This window comes from Leptopilina heterotoma, unplaced genomic scaffold (genome assembly GCF_015476425.1).
Source record: "Leptopilina heterotoma isolate Lh14 unplaced genomic scaffold, ASM1547642v1 Lhet_95, whole genome shotgun sequence".
In the NCBI taxonomy this organism is placed as follows: Eukaryota; Metazoa; Arthropoda; class Insecta; order Hymenoptera; family Figitidae; genus Leptopilina; species Leptopilina heterotoma.
Window position 1 is genome coordinate 2,093,769 of NW_025111202.1, and position 26,563 is coordinate 2,120,331.

Here is a 26,563-nt window from a genome sequence, read left to right on the forward strand (position 1 = left end):
TTGCATCTTTTTCTCTCCCATTACGACGCAACGCAAAACGCTGTCATGGGACTCCACCCTTATGCATGCAAGTTGCCATGGTAGCGTTCAAGAGTGAGAGAGATAGAATAATTTCATATCTCTCTTACTCTTGAACGCTACCATGGCAACAACCTGCATGCATAAGTTTTGGATGAGATCGTGTGACTGTACCCTTACGAGAGACAGAAAAGGACACCCACATTATATCTGCCTTTTCTATCTCATGTAAGTTGCCAAGAAAACCGGTAACCAAATGACGTATGAAATCTCACCTTTAAGGCCAACGCAGAATAGATCTGTAACCGGAACCGCAATCGTAACCGTAAGCGTAAGAATGAGTTAGAGAAGGATAAACAATATACCTATCCTTCTTTAACTCATTCTTACGGTTACGCTTACGATTGCGGTTCCGGTTACAGATCTATTCTGCGTTGGCCTTTAAGTGACACGCGGTACAGAAAAGCGAGAAAAGCATGCTGAATGAAAGCATGAGAAATAGGTTAAAATACATAAACTTAAAAAAATTAATAAAATAACATTAATAAATTGCTCATAAGAATTTAACCTGATTTTAATAGTTTCATTAAAATAAATGTTATTGTTTTCGCTATGCCAACAGAAAAGCATCAAATTTTTGTTGGATGCCTGTCTGGAACTTTGAAGGGTATGTAATTTTATAATTATTAATGTTGAAAACATCATCAATTAGAATAAGTGAATAAGAAATCATTTAAAAAAACAGAAATATTATTTCTGTAATTTTATTCAATAATTACCTATCTTAATTTGTAAATTATAATTTAATAATAATGATAATAAAATTTTAATTTACCTCACACTGAATCTAATGTATTGTAATTTTTTTTTGCAAATAGGCATTTCATTGGATGAATCATTAGACGTAATAAATTTACAAAAATGTAATACCTTAAATCAGATGAAAGTTTTGGAGTTATCATGGAATGATGATAAAGAAGTAGATATCTTGGTAGCTTGTTGTACAAAGGAAACGCAAAGGTAAATATTGCAATGTTGTAATTTCATTAAACAATTTAATTTCCTACGATACGAAGTAGTAACAAAGTTATTATTTATTACATAGTTTAAGACGTTGTATACGCTCTAATATTGCGACGTTAAAGTTTTCAAAAAAGCATTAACATAGATGTTTTAATTTTAGTGTTCAAGTTTTTAATACCGAAACATCTAAATTTACACAGACGTTCAAGTGCAATGAAGGGGAAGGAGATATTATTGGGATTTGTAATTATTATAAGTTAGTATTATGTTATAATTTATTTTTTATATATTCTATTAATCAATAGAAAATTTTTGTTATACAGTTTAATGTTTCAGTAAAAGAATCAGAAACTGATTAATTCAAGAATTTTTGAATTGTTTTATGTCATTTTAGCTCTATTTTAGTAGCCAGGCAATCAGGACACATAACTCGATTGAATTCTAATGAAGAAGAGTTAATTGTCTTGAATAGTGGACCTGGTTTACGTAAAATGCGACAAGCGGATAAACTAATAGCCACCGGAGGATTGGAAAATCCATTAAAATTACTTGATGTGGAGAGAAAAAAGGAAATATTTATTGCAAAAAATGTGAAAAATGATTTTCTAGGTCTAAAAGTTCCTATTTGGATTTCGGATATAGGATTTTTTTCTGGAACATCTAAAATTGTAACTGCTTCTAAACATGGCCATGTAAGTATAATTATGTTTCTGTTTTGGTTTCTTTTCAATATCTAATAATAATAATAATAAGGTAGTTTAAAAAATTGTTGAATTTAATTAACTACATTAATAAATTGAGGAATTTTATACAAAGGTCCAGCTATATGATATACGTGCTCAAAGAAGGCCTGTCATTAAAGTGGAAATGAAGTCAGAAGCTTTAGGCTCTCTAGCTTTACATCCTTCTAAAATGTAAGACGATATTTGGTTTAAAAAAGTAGATTAACTAATGTAACATTGGAAGATTTATCATATTACTAATTTTGAGTTTTTCGTCTACAACAATGTATTGGTTTTAGGCAAGTAATAGTCGGTTCCGGAAAAGGTAGAATGAATCTAATAGATTTGAGAAATGGAGGAAAAGTTTTGAACTCGTATAAAGGTTCTGCTGGTAGTATTACTGGAATCGCCATAACTAAAAGTGGTGACAGTGTTATTAGCATTAGTTTGGATAGAACTTTAAGAATACATGATATAAATACTAAACTAATCTTAAAGAAGGTGTGGTTAATAAATTATTTATAATACATTATCTTTATCGTTACAGCTAATTTAAATAAATGTTATCATTTTTTCATTTCAGCAATATCTTTCTACAAGATTAACTTCTTTATTAACTCGATCCGAATACACATTACGTGAATAAAAAGGAATAAACTATAATGGATTTGTATAAATTTGCAACATCATTTTCGTAGGTACTTGTACATCATTACCCCCAGAAAAAAAAAGTAATGGACATGTCGAATACATATTTGTATAAAGAATCTTTAAAACCATTTGTTTATTTAATCTTCATTAGTATATGAATTTTATTTTATATCCACAACAAAGCTTTAGAAAATTAATAACTAATTATTATAATAAATTAAGTTTGTAATAAAAGAAGCTTTATTTATTTTCATTTTCAATCTCCTAACATGCTCTACTATTTATAAATATACGTACGACAATAATTTTTGAACTGACACAATGAATGAATAAAAACAAACATTATTATTAGAGATTTATTTCAACTTCTATTTATGTACATTAGTTACAAATTTTTTGTGAATAATTAAATTTTACACTAATAAGTGCAAATCATAATAAATTTATTTTTGCTTTTATGCAATTCTTATATTTTACTCTTCTTTTACAAGTATTTAGAGTTGTAAGAATAAATGATGCGTGTTTATTAATGATAATTATATCTTTTACAATAGTATTCTGATGAATATAAACTACCTTGTTTATGACAACATTATAACTGCATTAAAACAAAAAATGTCAATGTACAAATTCTCATTTGAATTTAAAGATAACAAAATTTTTATTACAAATACATAATTAATTAATATTATACACATCCTATTATGATAAATGTTTACATTTTTACGTTTGCTATAAAAATAACTATAATTGAATAATCCAAAAATAAGGACCAATAAATTAAACTCCTTTTGCTTTACTACAAAATCACTTCGAGTACAATAATTTGAAATAATAAATTTCATTTATTATACACTGGTGTAATAATAAGAAACAAGCCACACAAATGAAAAATAAATTCATTCTTAAATATTCAATTTTATATACATACTTTTGTTCGGTCTTTCATTCTTAGGATTGACAAAAAAAAATTTTTTAATTACTGTCAATATGATAATTCTCCAAATGTGTATCTACTTGTATCATAAATGACTATTAACTCAAGTGTAAAAAATCTGAATACATGTTTATTAATTCTTTAATTATTTTCCTTGCAATAACAGTATCTTGTCTCACATTGTAAAGAAGATGAAAAAACTTATTATCGTTATAGCAAAATCCTATTGCAACAATTTACTATAATTATACTCATTTTTTTACAATGATTAACAGATGTATTCTGAAATTACTTGATATTATGATTCAACTTCATAAAAAGGAAAATTCCTTAAAATAATATTTTAGTAATTAATTTATTTTAACATATGGAAACGAATTGAAAGTTCTTTCTTATTTAATAAAGCGTAATGTACATAAACTGAACACATCTTTTATAGGAAATTAAACCCAACCTAGAACATTTACAGTCATGTGCAACGTCATGTTTCAGAATCGGAGAACAGATAAAATATTAAAATCACAAACAATTTTGAGTGCATTCATTTCCGTTTTAATAGTTGAAATATAAATCTCTGACAAATTCGTCCAATACATAAATTTAAAAGCGTAGAATGAAAATATTATGCTATTTAATTTGATAATTCGACATTTAAGTTGATTAAATTAAGTCATGTCATTTGAAAAAGACATTTGCACCAAACTCATAATACAATTGATAATAATTGGAGATATTTGGTAAAAAAAAATCACCCATGTTATAAAAACAAATAGATTCACTATATTTTTCTTTGTATGTTCTTTTTAATTTTAACTAAAACAATTGTAGATTTAAAGCTTTAAAATTTGAGAATACAAAGTGACAAAATTCTCGGAAGAAATATATTATTGCGCATAATAATTTGGATCGCTGGGAAAGGAACAAGCAGATAAACCTACAAAAACCAACTTTGGTTCATTCGCCTTCTGAAACAGTAACTTCACGCCATGATGATTCTTGAGATTGACTGACAAGAGTATCATGACCTGTTTCTATTTGAACATCATCAAGAGACGACTCTGAATGGGCACAGCTAGAACCCTTTGGTGTTACTGAATCTTGTGCACGCAAGGATATATTACTGCCTTTACTACTGCCATTTTCTTCCCCTAATGGAAAAAATTATTCTCTCTTATTTTAAACTTACATTTTAGTTTCTTTTACTCTAATAGCTTAACAATTCATTTAAAAATTAAATAATTATAAATAATAATAATATATACATACCGCAGGGTCTGAGAACAAGGTGAAAAAGCAAATCCGACAAAGATATTATGCCAATCACTTTATCATCGTCATCGACTACAACCAACCTATGAACCTAAAAATATATTGTACATTATAATTATATTTATAAATTTTTGTCAATGCCTATTAAGCGCATGAAAAGATGAATTTTCTCTTGTATGTGTATAAAACTTACTTCTGCTCTCACAATTTTTTCCATAACAGTGAATAAAGTTTCATCTAATTTACAGCTTTGAACACCTTCAAACCACTCATTCCTGTGCTCATTTGCTTCGCGAAGTGAAACATCCAAATTATTGTACGTCTTCTCTGCTGCTAAATTCTAAAATATATTTTTTCATTTCATCAAAGGCATTAATTTTAAATGATATTTCTTATGAAGAGAGAAATTAATTAATTTTTTAAATAATATTATATTCACGTAATAAATACTTACAATAACATCGAATTTTGAATAAATATTAACTAATTTTCCTTCAGTGTCTATGATTGGCAAAGCAGAGACTCGCCTTTCAACAAATTTTTTTAAAGCCAAAATTATACTAGTTTCTTCAGTTGCCGTTTCAATATTGTCAAACGTACCAATTCTCAATTCTTTCAAAGTTTTATTCACAAAACATGGTTTAGGCAATTCATTAATCTAAAAAAAAAAAAAAATATTTTACAACATTATTGCAGCACTAGCTTTTTATATGCGACCAGTAAACAAAAAGTTTCATTTAAAATTTATACTTACATAAAGAAAAAGAAATCTTAAAATTCTCTTATGAGTTAAAATGTACAAAACATTTCCAGTATCAGGATCTATCACAGGCAAACGGTGAATTCTGTTTTGTATTAATGTTTTAATAGCTTCATAAAGTGAAGCATCAGGGCCTATACTAACTAATGGATGTACTTGATCCTTTAATACTTCTGAAAAATTAATTAAATATATTCTTATTATTACTTTCACTGTTTTTTAATAATATAATAATTGGTAAAAAGCAGAAATTAACTTTTCAACACTTACTTCGCCATGTATCAAGTTCATGCTCTTCCAATTCGTCCATTGTAACTGATGGACTAGTATAATACATTTGAAGAATTTTTATAAAGTCCGTTATAGTTAACATTCCTACAAATTGTTGTCGAGAACTGTCCCACAAAGGTGCTGCTCTTACACCTATATGAATAATGGTTACTTAAAAATTTCAAAGATACAATTAATTAATTAATTCATTAATATGTGGATATATAACTAACCATTATAAACAAGAGCGAAAAAAGCTTTCTTAACAAGTAGATGTGTGTCGAAGACAACGAGCTTTGCACTAGTTGGGATAAGATCGTAACATTTGTGAAACTTGAAAAACTTGACAAAAATTTGTGTTTCATCTTCTTCTGCAACAAAAATTTTTAGTTTTTAGAAAATTATTTTAAATATAATATAATACATATTGTAATATGTAAATATTTCGCAACATTAAATAAATAAATATAATATTTTTAGTTTATTATTATTATTATTATTATTACTTTTAATGGAGTAATCATTTATTCCTTTAAAACAATCTTGAGATTTTTCAATCACATTTATTGGTAAAATACCATTTTTTATTATTATTATTATTATTATTATTATTAGACATTACTGTTATTATTTATCGTCAGAATTATGTCAAATTTGTACCTCTAGATAAGATCCAAGCTAATTCTCCTTCAAGTGGAGGATTTTCAACTTCAAATTCTTTTATAAGATCCTTTGAATAAACAGGATAATCAGCTTCCTGGGAACTCCAGGATTCTACGATTTGCTTAAAAGCGGTTTGTAAACCCATTGAGTTTGAGTAATAGTGTAAAGTTAACATTTTTTCAAGTTAATATTAAAAATTAGTATTATAATTTTTCTAATGAAATAAATAATTCTTAATATAAAATCTTCAATAATTAATATTAATTTTAATAATTAACTGAGTGCACAAAATTCTTCTGTGCAGTAATGAAATGTATTTTTACACTTAAAATTTACATACAATTGAATTTACCTATGAAAAATATATTTTGTTGAATATTCTAAATTAAAATGATAATCATGAACGTTCCATTATGATTAACATTAAGTAAACATTGTACACCATTTTTAATTTACTTCGACACAATTATTTATTAACAAACTTCTAATTGAAATATAATTAAAATAAACTGACATTATGTATATGAAGAATTATTTTTCAATCAATCATTTGTAAAATTAATTTAATAATTTTGTATAACTAAATGTCTGTAATAATTTTTATGACATTCACAAACTATAAACGAAACACAAATTTTATTTTTTTTTTTTTTTGCTGTTCTTCTTTTACATCTATACGCAACCTTAGTCTCACCGTTCAAACTAGATGCCAAAAATAGCTTACTCATTATTTTAAGATAAGTCCAGACTGCCAAAAAATATTAGACATCTTTCCCCACTCTATTTAATATATCCAAAAATAACATAAACACAGCTAATTTATAATAATAATAATAATAATAATAATAATAATAATAATAATATTTTACCTCCTATACAACATTTAAGCAATAAGCATAAATTGTTTTTAGGTTTTTGTCTCAAAAATATAGTATTAAGTATAAGAATCACAATAAATATATTTATTTAAAATTTGTTTATATTTTCTGTATTTTTTACACTTACCAAGATCAGAAAGAGAGACTTTTTCTAGAAAAGGATCAACCACTGGCAACTGAAATGTACAATTATTTTTTTAAAAATATTTTTAATTTAAAAAATATTCAACTGCAACAATGTTTTCATTTTTGCAGAATTCAACGATAATAATATTAGAATAATTGCATATTTTCTCAGTAGGAATTGAATATCTTTTTATGCTGAATTCACAGAAAGATAAATGTATACTTTTATTGCATCTTCCACATGTACATAATATAATATTATAATTTTCAATACTCACTCCACGAGCATCCCTAAAGAGTATAGCAGCATGGACTGGATCCAAACAAGCATCAGCAGCTCTATGAGGAGCTACGGGAGTTCCAAGAGATAATCTCCTTGTTCCTGGATCCAAAGAGCTTCTCCTTAGGGCACCTGCAATTATCAAATGCAAAATGTATTATACACTTCAAGACTTTTACAGTAATGTTCAGATAAGCCATTCTGAATAAATTTGTCAGTTTTTATTGTATGTTTTTATTGATAATGTGACGGCATATCTGAACAATAGTGTTCTGTGTGAGATCCCCATATAGTAAAGATAACCAATAATAGTTGACAGATATAGGCTTTCTAATGATCCTCGCTTTGGATTCCACTTTTGCGTATAGTTTTAGTCTTGAAAACTTGATTTACTTGATTTACTTGATTTACTTGTTTTAACGTCAAATTTCCAATAGAATGGATTTTAGTAAGGGTTCTACTGTGTATTAAAAATCGAGGTGAATTCTCCTTTAATTGGACTTTCTTAGGATACAATTGAGAAAAAATTACAAGACTGTGAAAAAGCAGTTTCCAGATTATATTTTACTGGTCAATATTAAATATTAACCCAAGTTGAATAAAATTTATAATATATCCCATTTTTAGCGTTACCTTGTTTTAAAATGCTCTCATAAATTCTGTACGTAGTTTCGCAATCTACGTCTAAAGAAGGATGCTTTACTGCCCCATCCAAGCTTTGACTCCTATTACGGAAGTCTTCCTCCCGCTTTTTAGGACTTTCTTGGCATTCACTTTGTCTCCTGATATGTCCGAGTCTTTTGCCCAAATGTCTAATCATATCTTGGATGCTGTGATGATGGTGATGCTTTTCGTGATCAATATTTGTTGGGCTGGATGAAAAAGGTGACGACGTCGTGTCACTCGAATTGACTTTTTGACACGTTTGATAATAGCGATGACCAGAATGATTATTGTAAAGATGGTGTTCGAAATCAGGAGGAGCGCCGCAATGTAATGAACAATTATTGCTGTTTATCCCACGATTATAGCAACTTTGAGATGTATCACAAGAAATCAAAGGACCGTAGAAATAGGTCGAACTGACAGAACCGCGAGAAGTTTGTCTTTCATGAAGACAAAATTTGTCATTATGTATCTTTTGATGATTTAGCATTTCTTGAATTAGTTTTCTGTCCTGATATTTTGAATAAGAAACAGTAGGCAATGGTGTTACTTTAGTAAGATTTTTATGAGCACTTTTATCACTGTTTGGTAACGTGAGTCCGTGTTGAGCAAAAAGATGATTAATACCGTGCATTTTATAATTGTTTTGTAGCATTCATTTCTATGCACGAGGAATATTTAGTCACATAAGATGTAAAATTGCCTTTAAATTTTTTCTAAACCTGCTTTCTGGCCATTTTCTCTTCATATTTTCTCTTCATATTAGAGATGAAATAACCGTAGATTTTACTTTGATACTTTGTATTCGTATATAGAAGACTGAAAAAGATACAAAAGAAAAAAAAATCAAATCCTCGATGTGTTAATAAATTTTCAATTTTACTTTTTAGTTTTTACAACTTCTTACATACGTAACTTACATTACAAAAATCTATTACTTTTATATACGTAGTCCAAAACTCTTTAGAAATATTTATTTAGCATACATTTTTCAAAATATCTGACAATATAACAACTTAAAAATTGCACTATTGTTAGTTTTTCCAAATTATACATTAATAATTACCACAAAATCAACGTAAATTTTAGTGCAACTTTTCAATACAGATGATAATTATAATTTACTTTTCACATACTCAACATATTCATGTTGCAGACACTCTTCAAATTTAAGTAATGATATTTTATTACATAGTTTTTTTTAGTAAAAATGGTCAATCGATTCGTCTCAATGCGAAAAAATTAAACAACGAAACGTGTTCCCATAGTAAAGTATATGGGGCACATGACCACTGATTAATATGACCTTCAAAAGATTTCTAGTAAAAAATAAATTTTTCGAAAGACAAACTTTTTCTGCAGATATTTCTTGTACTTTACTAATTTGAAAATTTAACATTCCTAAATATAAAAATAGATGTTATATGGTCAGATAAATAATATAATAATTGGTGAAACAATCGTTATTTATATTAATAAATTTTCCCAGCTTAAAACATTTATTATACGTTTGAAAATGTTTTGTCACCGACCTAAATATCGAGAAATTTGACAAATTTCTTTGAAAATTTACAGATGAAAAAAATTATAACTTTCTCACTTGTTAAATCGACCAAAAGAAGCAGTGACAAAAGCAACGTGGATAGACATTTAAAATAATCATTTTATTTAATTTACGTTATATGTACAATAATTTACATTTCTAATATCTTTATAAATAAACATTAAAAAATTAATAAAAACTAGTTTTAATATATTTACTTCCTTGCAATGAGCTCATAATTATGTACAGTGTATTTCAATAATTATTATTAGTACAAAAATAAATTATAAATATTTGTAAACCAAAAAATTTTGTTAATTAATTTATTTGTTACTTTGAAAGAATCAACTTCTTGTAACTAATTAAGGTTAAAAGAATTTCTTAAATTAATAACTGAAGATATAAATACTAAATATCAATTTAACTTATTTTTACTACTTCTAACACATTTTGTTCACATATGTACTGCAGCTCATTCATTTACGAGTCCTTCTTTTTATGCTTTATAAAATTACTGTAATGATAAACACTCACCAGTTATAAGATAAATATTCCGACAAAATACATAAATACGTTTTTTAAGCTCTTTATTGTAACTTTTTTGTCATCATCAATATCAAAACACTTTTACGTCATAATAAACTTACGAAAATAATATAACGATGAAAATCAAAACTTATAATTTAAACATTTTCATTATAATTAAAGATTTTTGTAATAAAATTAATGATAATGTTATTCATAAAAGTAGTTCATAGAGTAGTAACTACGTGCAGTGCGTCACATTGTGTAGATGTATCATACGTATCATATGTATATTTATTATTATTATTTTTTTGTTTTATATATATTTATATATATATATATATATATATATATATAAAGGGAGGAAATCAAATATCGAAACTATCAAGGACTCTCAAATTAAGGTTAAATCACAATATAGCAAAAATGTAGCAAAACATAAGATAGAAAAAGATGCAAATACATGTTGTATCGTCCTTTAAGGACTGTTTTCTTCTCTCTCATGCAGGGTTGGGCGCGTAAAATACCTCAGGTAAATTACATGGATTTTTACAGTAAAATACCTCGTATTTTTTACTTCAAAAGTTTTATACACAATGTATTTTTTGGGGGAGGGGGGTAAAATACGTATTTAACCTATGTAAAAAACCAAGTATTTTACGTCAAAAACCTCGAGTGACGCGTCACTTCCCAACACTGCTCTTATGTAAAGTTTACAACGTTTAGGCCGCAGTCCCATGGCAGCGTTTTGCGTTGCGTTGTAATAAGAGAGAATGCAGCAAACGTATATTTGCGTCTTTTTCTCTCCCATTACGACGCAACGCAAAACGCTGTCATGGGACTTCACCCTTATAATTCAGAAGTTTTAAGGCCTAAGGCTGAAGTCCCATGGTACCGTTTCGCGTTGCGTTTTGTAACTAGGCAATGAGTGCAAATAAAGCAAACATATATCTGTATCTCTCTCACACTCATGGCCTAGTTACAAAACGCAACGCAAAACGCTGGCATGGGACTCCAGCCTGAGAGTACGTTCACACGACTTTTGGAAAAACCGTCTTGTCTTTCTCTAAGGGTGGAGTCCCATGACAGCGTTTTGCGTTGCGTCGTAATGAGAGAGAAAAAGATGCAAATATACGTTTGCTGCATTCTCTCTCATTACAACGCAACGCAAAACGCTGCCATGGGACTGCGGCCTCAGGCTGGAGTCCCATGACAGCGTTTTGCGTTGCGTTTCGTAACTAGGCCATGAATGTCTGCTCAGCATGGGACTGCGCACCCTTAGAATGATTTCCAATTTTCTATGGCATCGGGATTTGTTAATGGCTCAACGTTTTTCGTTTTCCGTTTTCACGCTGACACGGGACTGGCCCTTTACGCAAAGCACGAGTTAGGAAAGAATAGAAATTAATTTGTGTCCATTTCTATCTCATGCATTTTGTTCGTGATCGACATTTGTGAACCTACAGTGCGTTGGTCTTAATTTTGCTCCTCAGTTTTCATGAACTTATAGGCCTAAAGGCCAACGCAGAATAGATCTGTAACCGGAACCGCAATCGTAAGCGTAACCGTAGAATGAGTTAAAGAAGGATAGGTATATTGTTTATCCTTCTCTAACTCATTCTTACGCTTACGGTTACGATTGCGGTTCCGGTTAAAGATCTATTCTGCGTTGGCCTTAAGCACAACTGGTTCGGTTTCGGGAGACGGTTTCGGGATATGGGCTTCCTAACCTCAAAATATATGTAAATCTTACATATCCCGAAACCGTCTCCCGAAACCGAACCAGTTGTGCTTAGGCCTTTAGATGCGATCATATCTTGTCCTATATTGCTCAGGCGTATACCTATTTGTGTGATAACTTACAAGAGAGGAAGTAATAACTAATTGCTGTTTCTTTCTTACTATTTTAAAAGAATGAAATCTCAGTTTAGCAGAAAGGGGCCGTCCATAAACCACGTAGCCCCATTTTTTGGGAATTTTGACCCCCCCTCCCCCATGTAGTACGCTATTACATGTATTAGCGCCATTTTTTCCTCTTGTCGTAGTCAATTGCTTGACCCCCCCCCCCTCAAGAGGCTCCGTGGTTTATGGATGGCCCTAAAGTGTAAACCCGAAATTAGAAAATCATGAAAATGGAATCTTTAGTACAGCCAATCAAATTACGTTATCCGACCGTGAAAATTCATCAAGCCGATTGCTTGACCAATCCACCGGAGCAAGAAGACTAGAGACAGGAGGGATAACTCGGGTAGTGGGGATGGCTTGGTAGATGAGGACAATGGGGGAAGTAGTAATATAGAAATGTAGTTGGTGCAGAAACGCAAAATAGGTTACTGCGCAAGTAGTGGAAAGAGATGAGAGAGAATAGCAGACGTCAAAACATAGAAATGTCATATATTATATTATGAAGAGGTTATTTTAACGATTATGATTCTTTGACTTTGAAATTCATCGTCATAATAAGGTAGTAAACTGAAAGAAATTTGATAAATTGCAATCCCAAACTAATGTCGAAAAAATATTAGAAATTATTAATAATTGTATTGATAAAAGTTGGATGTTTATTTCATAACCTCAAAAAAAACCTTGGTTTGTATTCATATTATATTGATAGAAGGTGGACGTTTATTTCATAACTTTAAAAAATAACCTTGGAAAATTAGTTGTAATACGTAGTAGGTAATTAAAAACAACTTAAATTGTTTCATAAAAACTTTGCGGTAAACACAATATCACACAATGACAATGTGCAGCACGTGGAAAAAGATTTCTTTTAGCGCGTGTTTGAATCTGAATCATTTGAATGTTCAATATGCGCAGAAACCTAATTTTGGCCTATTGCACGAACTACATTTTCAAGTACCACCTCCATTGCCCTCACATTTTCTGCCACCGCACTCTACAGGAATATATCGAAGTTGCTCCTCCTGTCTCTAGTCTTCTTGCACCGGAGGTATAGAAGCACCTTAATGCTAAAATCAACGCAACCCGTTTGTGAAATATTGGTTTTAGATCCTATTGCAGCAAGGCCTTATGCTCATTCCACACTTGTTAGAGCGGACCGCATAACATTAGATAGACAAAAACGGAGACAGACCTATCTTCGTTTATTTTATGCATGACGTTCCGCACTAGCAAGTGTGGATGAGCATTAAAGCCCTTGAGCTAAAAACAACAAGGACGAAAGAATGAGGGAGCATTTACACTTTCGGTAAAAATTTCCAGAACAGAAAATTTTTCATTGGAGTAAGAGAGACAGACTGAGTATCTGACTCTCTTACTCCAATGTAAATTTTCCGTTCTGGACAATTTTTACAGAGGTGTAAACGCTCCATGAGATAAAAAAAATAGAAGATACGTTTGTCCTTTACTATCACATGCTTATGTTCCCGTTACTGTTTTATTCTGCTTTAAGGCCTAAGCAGAATAGAAACTTTAACCGGAACCGTAATCGTAAGCGTAAGAATGTATCTATCCTTCTTTAACTCATTGTTCCGCTTCCGCTTACGATTGTGGTTCCGGTTAAAGTTTATATTCTGCATTGGTCTTTAGACTTAAGGGGACAGTCCCATTAAATTTGAAAGCAGAAAACAACAATTTACCTCCTAAAGAAACGCGAACGACATGCATGAAGCCCAACGCAAAATAAAAAAGTTCGCTTCCCGTTTTATTCTGCTTAGGCCTTGAGATAGAAAAGTACACAAATATATCTCTTTTCTTTTTTAACTCATGCTTTGCATTCGCGAACGACGTTCCTGAAGTAGTTGTACGTTGGCCTTAAAGAAAAGCAGAATTTCATGAATACAAGAAGGAAAGATACATAGCTCTATCCTTTTCACTCTTATGAAGTAAGCTTGAACCAAAGCTTATTTGGATTTTATCTTTTATTTTTAAATTTTTAAAGAACTAACCAACTAAAGGCCTACGCAGAATAGAATTTTTAACCGGAACCGCAATCGTTACCGTAGCATAAGAATGAGTTAGAGAAGGATAAACAATATACCTATCCTTCCTTAAAGGTGCTTCTATACCTCCGGTGGATTGGTCAAGCAATCGGCTCGATGAATTTTCACGGTCGGAAAATGTACTTTCATGGCGGGTATTTTTGAATAAGTAAATGTTGAAAAGGTTTTTACTTGAAAATTTATTTTAAAAAATGATTTTATCATAGAAATTCTTTTAAAATTTATGTTAAAAAACATGTTTTATTTTAAAAGTTATCAAATTTTAATTCAAAATGTTTTAATTTTCCAAAGAAGTGTAAAAAGCCTAATGTTTTTGAAATGCTAGTACAGACGGTACAGACTGTTTGTTATGAATGTACATAACCTAGCGTTGTGTTGTCTGTTCATTATTATTTAATATAATAATAATAAAATCATTAAATTTAGAATATAATATCACAAGCACGACAACACAACGCTAGGTTATGTACATTCATAACAAACAGTCTGTACCGTCTGTACCGTCTGTACCGTCTGTACTAGCATTTCAAAAACATTAGGCTTTTTACTCTTCTTTGGAAAATTAAAACATTTTGAATTAAAATTTGATAACTTTTGAAATAAAACATGTTTTTTAACATAAATTTCAAAAGAATTTCTATGATAAAATCATTTTTTTAAATAAATTTTCAAGTAAAAACCTTTTCAACATTTACTTATTCAAAAATACCCGCCATGAAAGTACATTTTCCGACCGTGAAAATTCATCGAGCCGATTGCTTGACCAATCCACCGGAGGTATAGAAGCACCTTAACTCATTCTTGCGCTAACGCTTACGATTGCGGATCCGGTTAAAGATTCTATTCTGCGTAGGCCTTTACTAATGTAATCATAAACATCAATTTTATTTTTTTTATTTATTTTATGATTGCATTACTTTGTTCATTAAAAATAAAAACTAAAATCCAAATAAACTTGGGTACAAAAATTTATCAATAATTACACTGAGAAAAGTGGATATTAAAAACCTTAATTTACTAGATATTAAGAAAAGATGCTAAGGCTGGAGTCCCATGGTAGCGTTTTGCGTTGCGTTTTGTAACTAGGCAATGAGTATGAGAGAGATAGAGATATATGTTTGCTCTATTTGCACTCATTGTCTAGTTACAAAACGCAACGCAAAACGCTACCATGGGACTCCACCCTGAGGCTGAATTCCCATGGCAGCGTTTTGCGTTGCGTTTTGTAACTAGGCCATGAGTGTGAGAGAGATAGAGATATATGTTTGCTCTATTTGCACTCATTGTCTAGTTACAAAACGCAACGCAAAACGCTGCCATGGGAATTCAGCCTCAGGGTGGAGTCTCATGGCACCGTGTTGCGTTGCGTTTTGTAACTAGGCCATGAGTGCAAATATAGTAAACATATATCTCCATCTCTCTCACACTCATGGCCTAGTTACAAAACGCAACGCAAAACGCTGCCATGGGACTTCAGCCTCAGGGTGGAGTCCCATGGTAGCGTTTTGCGTTGCGTTTTGTAACTAGGCCATGAGTGTGAGAGAGATACAGATATATGTTGGCTATATTTGCACTCATGGCCTAGTTGCAAAACGCAACGCAAAACGGTTCAATGGGACTTCACCCTCATAGGTATGTTTTCGTTGCTTGCACTTCTTACACTCAAACACTTTAACACCTAACCTGCACTATGCTGTTCTCTTTGCTGGATGTGACGTAATTTTACCATACATTTCGCTACACTTTCTGCACCTACTCTTGAGGTAAAAGTTATGTTTGAACAAGTCTTTTTCCAACATCTGTAGATATTACATTTGAACATCTAAGATGTTTACATATTTGACTGTCACAGATATTGACCACTAATATCTAGATAATAAAGCTTAATATCCATTTTTCTCAGTGTAAGCGAGATAATTAAAAATTAGATACTATTTCATACACACTTTCAACGTATGCTTATCATTCAGCTTGCTTCCATCTTGAATTTTCCCCCACCCGACTTAAATATCCTAATGGGCCCAAAGAAGACATTTTTTATGGTATTTTTCACAAATTTCATGAATTTTAGTTAAAATATAAGTGTCATCATGATCTTGTAACACTTGTCTTCATTGTTTCCAAAAAATGCATCGTATTAACTGTTCCACATGTACATTTTCAAATCATTTTTGTGAAAAAAATTACGCACTATACGTGAATAAATATTAATTATAAAACAAATTCAATAATTTTTTTGTGATTCAGATCTATTTTTTAAATTAACCCAATAAATACTTTTTTTACGATACCCTTATTTTTTGCATAGTAAATATTATAATAGAAAAAAAATCTATTTATATAAATTAAAGACTTACTATGACTTGTTAAATGTGACTGATGTTGAGCTGCTGTTCTCTGAAAAAAAGACAAACTTTTATTACTCAAGGATACCTATAAGAAAAGTTAAGTTTCTAAACTTTTTATTACAATGAAAGCTACGAAAATTACAAATTTTTGCCTGTCTCCATTAAAGTTTTCTGATATTTTAAATATTTTTTATAATATCGACTTGCAAAAATATGTACTTTATAGGTATGTATCTTTTTTTTCTATAATTCAAACGAATATAATTTTCCTTTAAATCATCAATTTTTTTAAATTATTATTTTTATTATAATGCAACTTTTTTACGAATCCAACAATGCAAAAAATTGAAATTTAATAAAATTGTGTATACATAAGATTATAGTTAATTTTTTTGTCAGTATTTAAAAGTTTTTATAAAATTAGGTCACTGATGGAAACATAAAAGGATTTAAACCGAAAATAGAAAAACAAGATGTTTTCTCACAATAATACTGGCCTTAGTCAAATAAGACTTGGGATCTTTTATAAATAAGCACATAAAAATTCTTTGAAACTGATTCTTGGAGAATTAAATTAAAAAGTACCTATATAATAATAAAGATATCATTGTAATTCCTTTTATTATTGCAAAAACAATTTTCTAATATTTTCTAAAGAATAAAGTAGAAAATAGAATTTGTTTACTCAGTTAATCAAAATTTATTCTTCATTCAGTTGTTACGTAATGTTGTCTCTTAAATCATAAAGAATAGATTTTTACATAATAATTACATATCAATTATATTACAGTCTCAATTAGAGCTATAAAATTGTCAACATATTTATGAAGAAGGAATTAAAATGATTTTATCTTTCCTCTTCACTTTACAGTGAAATAGAGATAGAGATTTATTAAATTTGGAGGTAAACATATATACACTTTGCAGAATGAGTCGTATACCCGAAGCTTCTAAACTCTTGGAATCAAGTGATCGACTTCTAGGTTTTGGTGCAAAATAGTCGCAATCTTTTTTCCCATTTTTTATCCATCGAAAGTAAGAAGACATAATAGTCTAGAATTGTTTGTGAATAACTTTTTTAATAGAAAAAAAATAGTAGAATAATATTTTGTACATTATATATTTGTTGGATTTGTTGTTAACTATACAAAGCTTGAATTTGAGTAATTACTACACTTTTAACTATACTTGAATTTTCAATTTCATGTGTATACGCACGGAATGTGATGCAATGATGATTCAATTTTTAATATTTCAATATTTGCAGAATGAAAATAATTACAACATGCAATATTTACAATTTTAGGCTCGAATTATTTTAATTTATAATTTATACAATAAGCCATCACAAAAAACTATTTATATATATTTTGTTCATAAGAGATTAATGAATAACATTTACATATAATGAAAAAAATTATTGTTCAGAAAAGAAATGGAATAATATTGTATGCTAATAGATGTTTTCACTTATTTTACAGAAAAAGACCTTTGACGCTTAGGTAAAAGTCAAGGCTAAAATATATTCATAACAAACAGAACGTTGGTTAAAAAAATCTTATTACTGAAAATTGAAAAATTCAAGTAAATCTTTTTTTACTTTTAATCTTTTATAATATGTTTAAGAATATACATATATATATATATATATAAAATTGTATACAGAATATATCAATAAATATATATAATTAATATTATCATTTATAGGTTGTAATACATAAATTTTTTAATTTTTAGTTTTGCTTGAATAAATTTATGTTTAAAGTCATAATTCACTTCTCTTGACTTAGTATAATTGAAAGAATATTTAAAAAGACAAGATTATACAGTAACATTTAATAATTGTTCAAACGCCATATTGGAAATATGATACGTTTTATTTTTTTTTCATTCATATATGTTAAGTCACAAATATGTTAAGTCTTTTTATGTGTGTACCACAACTTTTTGTTTTGAATTCTCCTGAAGAGCAATCAGAAATTTTATGTGATACAACTTAATAAATGATAAAAATATATTATTTTAATAATACTCCACATTTTGCTTTACATAACTATTATTATTTTCTTTTAAAAACAGAAAGAATATAAGTCTACATTTCATTATATAGTATAAAACTTTTTATATATATATGCGTGGGTGTGTATGTGTGTGTGTGTTTGTATATGTACTATATATATGTATATAGTTAATCACGCATTGTAAATAACTATACTATAGAAATATTTTTTTACTATAGAAACTTTTAATTGAAATCACAAACGAAAATTTTCTACGTTTCAAGTGAATTAATAAATAGTTTGAATTAAAGTAAAAAAAGCGATATGAAATATGAACTGAAAAAACCGAGTTTAGAAAAATAAAATTCTCGAGAGACTGTAAGTTCAACGAATAACTGAATAGCACTACTCGTATTTCTCCCCTCTTTGACACTTGTGAGCCTCCTTCTCCTTTTTATTCTAACTTTTATCGCTACACTTACACGGTAACAATAAATGTACACGACGATAACATTCATCTGCAATTTTACTTTTCTGACTCCATGTATTTTAATATTTCAGGGTCATGTGCTTTAACATTAGATCAAAAGTAATGTTTCTTTAAATATTACAACAAAAGGACGGAATATACAGATTTTGTACAAAACCTAAAGTGTTTTTAAATATTATCAATTGATCTTAAATTTTGATTTTAATTTTTTTAGAAGGTACTTCCAATCATTGCTTAAAATATAATTTAGGCTCCGGATCTAACAACGCGCCCGACGTTGGAGTCACGGGCGATTTATTAAATCCAGTTTATATAAAGGAAAATTTATTAAAGAAAACCTTTGAATTATTAAACGTTTAATATTTTTGAAAAATTATTTTAAACGTAAGTTTAACAATTTTGTTCTCAATAAGTGTGAAAAATTTTATTATTTTTTTTTTTTTTGCATGTTAAAACTATGGAAAATGTATGAGCATTTTTTAAACCTATAAACTTGAAAATTAAAACAACGATAAAAGTATATTCTAGAGATGTTTTCTTTAAGAAGAATAATTTTCAGAAGACACTTTTTTAAATATGTACCTATCTTTTTTATTCCAAAAAGTTTAAATAAGTAATTAAATACTTTCCATTTTAGAATGACCTCGAAATCTAAGTAAAATTAATTTCGGATTCGTTTTCCTTTTAATATAAACTTTTAAATATAATTTACAGTTGAAAATATGTAATAGCTTGTACTTACTGCTTTCCTTTTATCATCTGAACTAAGAGCACTATGACTACGATGCCTAATGAGGTCCATGACTTTACTAACAGGGTTTCTGCTGCTTTCAGATCCAGCTCTAGGTCTTGAATTGTGGTCTTTATTTTCCTTATGATCAGTATTGATATCTACAGATGAACTTCCAAGTGCATTCCTATATAGTGAATGCTAGAAAAAGAAATTCAAAATATTTTAAATTAAATGTTTTCAAAGAAAGAATATGGGAAATATTAAAACCATTATTCATTTTTCGTTTAAAGTAATGGTTACACGAATCTGCACATAAGTAGTTTCTATTTTTTGTTGAGAAAAATCTTATAATAATAGGAATGATATTTGAATAATCTACTTAAATTTTCTGTTACTATATTTGACTTTTAAAGTTAAGTGTTGATGGAAAATGAAAAATTATTTAATTAAACCAAAAATTTTGTTAATGAATATTTCAAGATGTTAACATAAAACATGAGAATTTTGAAAAGCATAATATAAATTAAACAAACCTGCATAACGTTTTTCATATTTGCTATAATACTGGGTTTTCTAGTTTTACTAGCATCTGATTTACTTCTTGGTCGAAAAGCATCAAAAAGTGCAGATTTGCGTGTGGGACTAGCAGTTTCATCACTTCCACTTTTTCTACGTTCTGCGCTATTACTACGATATCCGGAACGTGTTCCAGTAAATTTTTTTGATCCTTTATTAGAATTTACAGAATTTGATGTGGATTCTAATTGTTGTGGCAAAGGTGTTGATTTTCCTGAATTAGGAGCACTGCCCGAGGATGGTTTTCTAATATTTCGTGAATGAGAACTCCAAGTTCCTGAAATAATAATAATATTTTTTAATCCAATAAAATAAAGCAAATTTTTTCACTATTCTTTATCTAAATAACAAGTTAGAATATATAAAAAATGAAGACATTTCAAATTTTATCGAATAAACAGTATTATAACTTTTAAGAAAAAAATTGTTTCTATAATGCTTTATTTACCAGCTCGTGGTCTATGATTCTGATCTTGAGAAAATTGATAAGTATTATCAGCATCCTCAGTTACAATCGTTGGCAAAGGTTGAGAACCAAGTTCCTAAAATAATTGTTATGAAGAAAAATTAAAAACGTTATAATTTCATAAGTGAAACAAAAATGCATAACGCATAAATATTTTTGTACTTGTATTTTTATTAACGTTCTGTATTTCTTTATGTTCCTATCTATTGCATACTGCAAAGGAGGCGCTTATATACCTTATATTTTCCACAATATTCCCAACAACGATCCAAATATGGCACTAAAGAATATTTTCTATATTTTCCGCTTTTAGTCTGATCAAAAGATAGTAGTTGTATTGAGTATTTTCTGGCTTTTGTAACAGTCTCTAACGACATAATTTGCAAGCAACAGCTTGAAAATCCGATTCGAAATAAATGATTTTATTCGAACAAAATGACTAGAATTATTATTTGTCATACCATTCTCAGATATAAACATTTTTTTTCAAAGTATATCTAGATATTTCCGATAAGTTGAATTCAATGAAATCTTATTTATATAATACATATTTTTAACATGAATCTTGAATTTTTCAAGTAGAATAAATTTATGAAATATTGAAACCGCATATTGAAACCATTGTTGACACAGAGAGAAAATCGCCATAAACATAACCTACATTCTTCGCTGCATGCTCCTTTCTATTCTGTAAATCTGTACTATTCAATTATGTGAAGAAAATTGACTGTTACACTCACCTTTCGTCTCTTGTCTTGACCCAAGTCAATTCTGCGAACCCAAACTTCTTCCGTCGAATCATAGTCAAGAGTACTAGAACTGCTAGCTTGACTTTTCATCTCAATTAAACTTGAATCAAAAAAGCGCTTGTCAAGGTGAGGACTTGGCAATGGGCTTGTTTTTAAGAATGTCATACTGTTGGAGTATGTGGGAGGATCGGTTGCAGGAAACGTCATTCCTGGTCCAGTGGTGTGTCTTCGACGTAATGGAGGCTTAGTAGCTGTTGGTGAAGTCACTGTTGATGTTGTGAATCTTGAAGTAGTAGGCAACGTTTTTGGTTCCGATGTACTCGATGTTGTTTGATTCGATTTTTGATCAATTTTTTCGGAACTGGAATTTTCTGAAGATAAAGGACTCGTTGTTTTAGAAGGAATACTTTCCGATGTATGATCCTGCGATTCTTGAGAACTCAATAATTCTTTCTTGCTCTGTTTTAAATTTATATCCTTTCCTTCCGGACATTCTGCATTTTTTCCTATAAAATAAACATAGTTAATTTCTTAATTCACATGCCTAACATTGAAATGAAAAATTCAATAACTATTTATTTACCTTCTTCTGTTTCATATTCATCCTCCTCTCGACATTCCGATAATCTCCTCCCCCATGGATACGGACTGTGTGTTTGATTTCTAGATGGGAGACGATTAACGTGAGATAAAAAGTAATGGTGAAAAAAACTATCGACTCCATCAGAATCTTCACCTGATGACTGAAGCATATCTTTCAATGCAGTCAAGGAAGTGATAGTGTTATAATTAATTGCAGATACTAAATCATCTTCAATGTCACTGTCGTCTGTTGTGTCGTCATTTTTTGTGTTACTCTCAACATCATTCTTCAATTTTTCAGAGGTTTGTAATACTTCCGGAGTTTTATTTTTTGGATCAGTTTTATCATTGGAACTTGTTTCTGAATCTTCATCAGAAGAATTTGTAGTAGAGGCGGATGATTCTTCAACCTTGCTTTCAATATTATGCATATCATCTTCATCTGAACACCTTTCTTCATCTCCCTCATCATCTTGAAAAACCTCTTGAACATCTTCCACAATCATTGTTGTAGAATTAACTGCTGCACTATGTTTTATAATTTTCGAATTTTCCTTTTCAAAATTGGTTTGTGAATTGTCAAATAATTCAATACCAAATTGTTCATTATGTCTATTTTTATCATCATATTCATCGGACTCAGTTTGCTTTTCTTCATTTGAACTCTCCATTTAAAATTCTAAAAATTTTATTACTTAATATTTTATCAAACATTTTATTAAACTCACTATCTTGATTGAAGGAGAAAATAATCTTGACGAAATCTTTAAATTATAAAATTTTGATACAAAAAGAAATTAAACTTTTTTAAACATTTTTTCACATATATATTTTGTTATATAAATTGTATTTATATTATTGTTTTATTGCAAAAATACTCGGTAATTTTAATAAGTAAGTTTATGATCTGAATAAAATGACTCGACCAACTCGTGCATAGCCAAATTGCTAAAATGACAGTCGTCGACTGATATTAGCGAGTTTGTCCGAGCAAATAAACAATATTACAGGATATTATTTTGTTTATGTATTTAAATATGATTCGCAGTCTTTATTAATCTTTGTTAGAATAAATAAACAAAAATTTAAGAAATAACATTTCATAAAAACTGTAAAATAACAAAAAAGTAAAGATTTTTAATTAAACTATTTATAATAAAATAAAATACTCTTTTTTTGTTTTGAAACATATTTAAATGTTAATGTAGGTAAAATTAGGAAATTATTTTTGATAATAACATTGCGTATTGTCATTCTAACGATTAAAAATTGTTGTTGTAAGAATAATTCTTCACGAGAGAACAAAAACTTTTTGCAAAATAAACAATTTTTTTGATTCTATATTTCTTATATTACTATTATACAACAATAATTATATTATTATTATGTGGTCTCTACAGTTTATTTAAATTAATAATATAGTGCCAAAAAACAGTGCTTACCAAGTTTTTCCACAATTTGACTATTCTTTTTGAGTTCACAACACACGTCGTTCTTTTCTTGCATCATAAGATTGAAATGTAGACAGGCTTCGAAAACTTGAAACTAGCAAACTAACCATTTTCAATTACAGCCAATCTAAAAATAAGATAATTAAAAGCATTAAAAGCAATTATTTAAAACAAATTTTTGTATCTTATTATTACTTAGAGCATAAAAAATATAAAAATTTCTCCTTTCATATATCATTAACCCGTATATTATAATTAACCTTTATATTTTTGGGTTAATAAATAAATTGCTTTTCTATATGTTTAAAATATTTGTGTCTCAAATGTTAAACATGAATGTAGTTTTCTAATAAGATTTGAATTTTCCAAGTATGAAATACAAATAACTAAATTCTTATAAGTTATTATCAATCAAATATAAAAAAAACATTTTTCCACATACTTTATGGACGAATGTAATATTTTCTTGGTCTTATGAAAATATGATATTTCTATATCTAGATAAAACTCAGTATTTATTACGGTATTTAACGAATAAAATACAGTCTTTTTTTACACTGTCCTTACATAGACAGTGTAAAAATTATTAAAAATGCATTATTTCACAAATATTTACAGTCCCATTAAAATTGAAAAAAGATAAAACTTAACGAGACACATAGTACAGATTAAACAGTAGATGCCTTTTAAATAGTATTTGTTTTTTCATTTTGCCTTTTAAGAAAGATAAGTAATGAATTGGGATACTGTTAAGAATTTTATATGCACAAAGATATAATTAAAATACATACGATTATTGCAAATTTAATAAAGAAATTACGCATAACTTCCACATTTACTACTGTAAAATACAATATTATACGTTCCATCAGTGATGGGTAGTACTGTAGTCTGCATGGCCAGGGGTGCTACCCTCTGTACCAAAAACATAAGTTCGAATGCTCATTATGCCGAATTTACAATTTAGAAATGACCAGATACGCGAATCCTCAATAACCTAAATTGTATATTGAATGAAATTCAAAAGTAGGGAATAATCATTTGATATATTCTGCATATGGAGAATATTATTTTAAACTAATTCTTTTTTTCCACAATTTGAAATTATTGCAATTTTTATTTTTGGAATTTCCACTTTACCTACATTTTAATAGATCGAAACGTAAAATATCAGAATTGACATTTAATTGAAATATGATGGAGAATAAATATATATTCACTGAATAAAAAGATTAAATAATTATTAAATGTTTGAATTTAATAAAAACATATTGTTCAAAAGTTACAGTGCGAATTGTACAGAATATATATTAATAAGAAATATAATTTGGCAGAATGTCGATTCGATCGATTTTATATTTGCAAGAAATTCAATTTGACAGAATATCAATTTATAAGAAACACGTTTTCGTAGAACTTTAACTTGTCAGAATTGTAATTTTGTAGAATATTAATATTGGCAAATCTAATTTTGGTAGAAATCTGCTTTATCAGAATGATCACATGTTCGAATCCTCAAAAGTTAGAATTCCATTTTTACCGAAAATGGATTCCACATAAATATTTGGCGCAAATTTTAAAATTCTGATTTCTGATTGGTCGATTTTAAAATTTGCGCCAAATATTTATGTGGAATCCATTTTCGGTAAAAATGGAATTCTAACTTTTGAGGATTCGAACATGTGATCATTCTGATAAAGCAGATTTCTACCAAAATTAGATTTGCCAATATTAATATTCTACAAAATTACAATTCTGACAAGTTAAAGTTCTACGAAAACGTGTTTCTTATAAATTGATATTCTGTCAAATTGAATTTCTTGCAAATATAAAATCGATCGAATCGACATTCTGCCAAATTATATTTCTTATTAATATATATTCTGTACAATTCGCACTGTAACTTTTGAACAATATGTTTTTATTAAATTCAAACATTTAATAATTATTTAATCTTTTTATTCAGTGAATATATATTTATTCTCCATCATATTTCAATTAAATGTCAATTCTGATATTTTACGTTTCGATCTATTAAAATGTAGGTAAAGTGGAAATTCCAAAAATAAAAATTGCAATAATTTCAAATTGTGGAAAAAAAGAATTAGTTTAAAATAATATTCTCCATATGCAGAATATATCAAATGATTATTCCCTACTTTTGAATTTCATTCAATATACAATTTAGGTTATTGAGGATTCGCGTATCTGGTCATTTCTAAATTGTAAATTCGGCATAATGAGCATTCGAACTTATGTTTTTGGTACAGAGAGTAGCACCCCGCATGGCCAGGTTAGCACGGAAAAAGTGTAAAGGTGCGATTTCTTAGGGCAATTATTTAAACGCGGTTTCCTTGGTAACTTACATGAGATACAAAAGGCTGTTATATATGAGTGTCCTTTTCTATATCATGCTTTCTGCTCACACAAGTGCCTATCTCTCTTGCACTTATGAAATACTGCTTCGTTTTAGGTTGAGTCCACAATAAAGGCCTAAGCACAACTAAGTTGAGTGCGGGAGACGGTTACGGGATATGTAAGATTTTACATACATTTTGAGGTTAGAAAGCCCATATAGGAAAACAATGTAAACCTATTGTGCGTTGGACTTTATGACACACATTGTCAATTGTGTCTCTCGATTGCACTGATTGCACTTTAAAGTTAACCTCAAATTAAAATCATATCATACACATATGTAAAAACATATGGTATACAAGAATTTGAATGTGTGAGTGATGTGCAGAAGCACCGCGCCGGCGACTTTTCGAAACGAAAAACGCCTGGTTAAAGAAAGGTTCTTGACTCATCCCCACTACCGAAGTTTCACCTCCTGTCTCTAGCCTTCTTGATATGACAGTATCCTTACAAA

At 29.0% G+C, this 26,563-nt stretch overlaps 2 protein-coding genes across 2 annotated transcripts; one reads left to right on the top strand and one right to left on the bottom strand.

The window, feature by feature from the left end:
• The first annotated feature begins 452 nt into the window (after positions 1-452).
• Positions 453-2,651, top strand: LOC122512206 (WD repeat-containing protein 74). Its single transcript, XM_043627920.1, has 7 exons — positions 453-685; positions 897-1,038; positions 1,202-1,297; positions 1,436-1,733; positions 1,858-1,955; positions 2,063-2,264; positions 2,347-2,651. The coding sequence occupies exons 1-7, from the start codon at positions 631-633 to the stop codon at positions 2,407-2,409; spliced, it is 954 nt and encodes a 317-aa protein (XP_043483855.1). The 5' UTR covers positions 453-630; the 3' UTR covers positions 2,410-2,651.
• Positions 2,652-4,108: 1,457 nt separating this feature from the next.
• LOC122512205 (dentin sialophosphoprotein) lies at positions 4,109-24,616 on the bottom strand. The gene is made up of 17 exons (XM_043627919.1): positions 24,483-24,616; positions 23,683-23,818; positions 22,242-22,919; positions 21,650-22,164; positions 20,892-20,985; positions 20,401-20,720; positions 19,877-20,065; positions 16,654-16,693; positions 7,596-7,729; positions 7,319-7,367; positions 5,884-6,021; positions 5,651-5,803; positions 5,375-5,553; positions 5,075-5,278; positions 4,814-4,960; positions 4,618-4,711; positions 4,109-4,499 (listed from the first exon to the last, which is right to left on the bottom strand). Exons 3-17 carry the CDS (start codon positions 22,909-22,911, stop codon positions 4,306-4,308), a joined length of 3,120 nt encoding a protein of 1,039 aa, XP_043483854.1. The 5' UTR covers positions 22,912-22,919; positions 23,683-23,818; positions 24,483-24,616; the 3' UTR covers positions 4,109-4,305.
• Positions 24,617-26,563: the final 1,947 nt, after the last annotated feature.

What these genes read in the sequence shown, in the direction of transcription:
- LOC122512206 (XM_043627920.1), top strand. Translation starts at nt 631, where the DNA reads ATGCCAACAGAAAAGCATCAAATTTTTGTTGGATGCCTGTCTGGAACT. An exon ending in CTGCTTCTAAACATGGCCAT is followed by an intron (nt 1,734 to 1,857) that starts GTAAGTATAATT and finishes TTTTATACAAAG; the next exon opens with GTCCAGCTATATGATATACG. An exon ending in CTAAACTAATCTTAAAGAAG is followed by an intron (nt 2,265 to 2,346) that starts GTGTGGTTAATA and finishes TTTTCATTTCAG; the next exon opens with CAATATCTTTCTACAAGATT.
- LOC122512205 (XM_043627919.1), bottom strand. Translation starts at nt 22,911, where the DNA reads ATGGAGAGTTCAAATGAAGAAAAGCAAACTGAGTCCGATGAATATGAT. An exon ending in TGAATATGAAACAGAAGAAG is followed by an intron (nt 22,165 to 22,241) that starts GTAAATAAATAG and finishes TTTATTTTATAG; the next exon opens with GAAAAAATGCAGAATGTCCG. An exon ending in GTCACATTTAACAAGTCATA is followed by an intron (nt 7,730 to 16,653) that starts GTAAGTCTTTAA and finishes TGATAATTGCAG; the next exon opens with GTGCCCTAAGGAGAAGCTCT.